At 53.7% G+C, this 3,500-nt stretch overlaps 1 protein-coding gene across 1 annotated transcript in view; it reads right to left on the minus strand.

Annotated features, from left to right (window-relative positions):
• Positions 1 to 66: 66 nt before the first annotated feature.
• Positions 67 to 3,500, minus strand: part of scyl1 (SCY1-like, kinase-like 1) — a gene marked incomplete at both ends in the record, with an annotated part of 21,008 nt that continues 17,574 nt past the window's right edge. The window contains 2 exons of the mRNA XM_043685647.1: positions 67 to 413; positions 2,530 to 2,651. Of these exons, the coding sequence (XP_043541582.1) occupies positions 67 to 413; positions 2,530 to 2,651 (469 nt within the window). The remainder of the gene's footprint in view (positions 414 to 2,529; positions 2,652 to 3,500) is intronic.

Below are 3,500 nucleotides of genomic sequence, written 5' to 3' on the forward strand. Positions count from 1 at the left end.
TTTGATCAGTGTATACAGTGTTGACCTGTCCCTGTCCCGGGGCGGGGGGGGGGGGAGGTGCGGTACATCTGATAACGTGTATATTGTACATGTACTGTGCTGACCTGGCTAGTGGAAGATGGCTGACTCAGCGTGGCGAACATGCCCTCCTCCTTGCTCGAGCTGTTCGTCCCGTCCCAGTTGTACTCGCTCGCCAAGCGTACCTCCTGGTGACTGGCGGAAGCTCTGACCTTGAGTGTTTTGCTGTGACTGAGCATCAACTCATTCCCCCACTCGGTGTTCCAGCTGTCTGCTTCAGCGGGACCTTGATCCTGGCCAGCCTTCGGCTCCCAGCTGTCGTCCACACCCCAGCCTGCGGCGTCCCAGTCGCAAGCCACGGGACTTGGATCCTTGTTTCCGCTGGCTGAGACGTTCTGCAAATGCCAAAGTACACTTGAAATTATCTCCTGCAGACATGGCGCCTGAGTCTTTGTTGTTCTTCAACTGTGCCCAGGATGGGCCGGTATTTATCGCCCCCATCGCTATGGAGTCTGGAGTCACAGGATGCCTGCAGGGCATTAGTGAAACAGTTGCGGCTCTCTGGGTTACTTGCCCAGGGATGTTACCACCACCCCACACCAATGTTAAGCGAGCACCCTTGCAAGTCCTAAGGCCAGGCGTAGCCAACTGCTGCCACCACTTGGCAGACTTGCCTCCTCTTCAGCTTCTCTCTGCCCGCCTTTTGCTGTCTGCTTGTGGGAAGCTGGGTTTGTTCACCTCAGTGGGAGGAAAACGGCCAATTCCAAACAGCTTGGAGTGGGAGGCAGCCTGGTAACCCGAAGGGCACCGTGTGCACAGGACTGTGGAACTTTGCAGAGCAACATAAATACTTTCAGTGAGCGGGCCAGGATCCAGTAGATGGAATACAAGTTTAATAAATGTGAAGTCATCCATTTTGGTAGGAATAGCACTAAAAAGGACTATTACTTGAATAATAAAAAGTTGCAGCATGCTGCAGTGCAGAGGAGCCTGGGTATCCTTGTGCATGAATCACAGGAGGTTGGTCTGGAGGTACAACAGGTAATTAGGGGCGCAAATGGAATTTTGTCCTATATTGCTAAAGGGCTTGAGTTTAAAGGCAGGGAGGTTATGGTGTAGCTGTACAGGGTGCTAATGAGGCCACACCTGGAGGACTGTGGACAGTTTTGTTCTCCTTACTTGAGAAAGGATGTACTGGCACTAGTGGGGGTGCAGAGGAGGTTCCCCAGGTCGATTCCGGAGTTGAGGTGGTTGGCTTATGAGGAGAGACTGCGTAGACTGGGACTATGTTCATTGGAATTTGCAAGAATCAGGGGAGGGCTCTGATAGGAACATATAAAATTATGAAGGGAGTAGATAAGAAGTAGAGAGGCAGGTGAAGCTAGGACAAGAGGGCATAGCCTCAAGATTAGGAGGAGCAGATCTAGGGCTGAATTGGGAAGGAACGTCTTCACCCAGAGGGTTGTGAATCTGTGGAATTCCTTGCTCAGTGAAGTAGTTGACGCTATTTCAGCAAATATTTTTAAAGCTAAGATAGATGTTTTGAACACTAAAGGAATTAAGGGTTAGAGTGAGAGGGTGGGCTAAGTGGAGCTGAAGCCACGAAAGGATCAGCCCTGATCGCGCTGAACGGTGGAGCTGGCTGGAGGGGCCAGACGGCCTACTCCTGCTCCTAGCTCTCCTGCTGGAAGACGAGCAGCGTTTCTTCACCGCTCTGAGTTGTGATGACCTGGAACGGGCCGGGCAGTGGGACCACTAGGAAAGTGAACCTATCAGTACTTTGTGATGGACAAACTGCAGTGCTGTGTTAAATATCGCGCCCAGCTCAAGAACAGGCCATTCGGTCCATCTACTCTGCACTGCTGCTCCAGACAAACCCTCTTCCCACCTCCTTTCTCAGCCCACCCCATAAAGATCCACTTTTGCCCCTGTGCACGTGCACAGCTTTCAAACGCACTCACCCTTGTCTACCTCAGCCACTGCCCCTATGGGAACGAACTCCACACTCTCTCCCTTCTTGCAGACACGATGGCAGGCCTGACCTGGGATGCCCAGCAGTACGGCCTTTCAGCGCAGTGGGCTGATGCAGAACAGTGGGGGAATCTGGGCCAATCGGATCGCTTCCCTTCCGCGAGCTGGCGCAGAGTCAACGGGCAGGACCGCCTCTGTTGGGGAGTCACTGCCTATCCCCAGCAGACAGCATACAAGGACAAAGCAACCCCCCACATTCTCTCATTCAGCCGTCTCCTGTTATTTACACCCAGTGACCAGTCAGGACCACTGCACCAGTCCACCTTCGCGGACCGACCCCCATCGACTGCTCGGGTTTTAGATTAAACTGAGGGGAGGTTTTCCCAGGTGAGGGGACAGAGGGGTGGGAGCGAGCAATAGTCACACAGAAGGCCACAGCAGACAAACTGCAACTGGGCTTGTGGGCCGGGCAGGTGGTCCCAGGGACGGTGTGCCTCCGTGTAGAGTGCCTGGGAGAGAGCACCACCCACCGCCACCTACCTCCAGGCTGCCCCAGTCTTCATCGTCCCACTTGTCAGCCAGGTCTTCCTTGTCAGCTGCCTCTTCAGTGGGAGCCGGTGCTGCCGGACTGGTGGCTGTGGTGCCCAGTCTGTCATCAGCCTCTGCCAAAGCAAGATCCCACACAGGGGCAAAACGTTACTGGCGGCACATGCAGAGCTCAGAAACAGGCCGTTTACCCCAAGTACACACAGAGGCAGACACACCCTTTGATGTGTCAGTCCTATTTGCCTTGAACATTCCACGCTACAATATTAGAAATCGCCACCTTAAAGGAAAAAGGTTGTGGGTGTTTGTAGCCCGTCCCTAGTTGTCCGTTCAGCTGGAGGGTGGGATTTGAACAAGTGTCCCTGCGGTGTAAGCTGAGCCTCTGGGTTCCTCCATGCCAGCACCTGGCCTCTGTGATGCTGATTTTGCCGACGTGCCTGACGAATCTAACATTGACCACCCTGACCTGTGACCTTGCCCTTCAGTGGAAACACCTTGCTCCATGTGCCCGTTTATCGAATCTTTACGTCAAAGTCTGCGAGACCCTCTATCAGACCACTTCTCTTTTCTGGAGAGCACAGTTTTATATGCTAATCAGAGAATCCCGACACCATGGAAGCAGGTCATTTGGCCCATCAAGTCCACACCAACCCTCTGAAGAGGGGCCCCTGGAATCCTGCATTTTCCACAGCTAATCCACCCTAACCTGCACATCCCTGGGCACTATGGGACAATTTAGCACGGCCAATCCACCCTTACCTGCACATCCCTGGGCACTATGGGACAAGTTAGCACGGCTAATCCACCCTAACTTGCACATCCCTGGGCACTATGGGACAATTTAGCACGGCCAATCCACCCTAACCTGCACATCCCTGGGCACTATGGGACAATTTAGCACAGCCAATCCACCCTAACCTGCACATCCCTGGGCACTATGGGACAATGTAGCACGGCCAATCCAC

Source organism: Chiloscyllium plagiosum, unplaced genomic scaffold (assembly GCF_004010195.1).
Source record: "Chiloscyllium plagiosum isolate BGI_BamShark_2017 unplaced genomic scaffold, ASM401019v2 scaf_5088, whole genome shotgun sequence".
Taxonomy (NCBI): Eukaryota; Metazoa; Chordata; class Chondrichthyes; order Orectolobiformes; family Hemiscylliidae; genus Chiloscyllium; species Chiloscyllium plagiosum.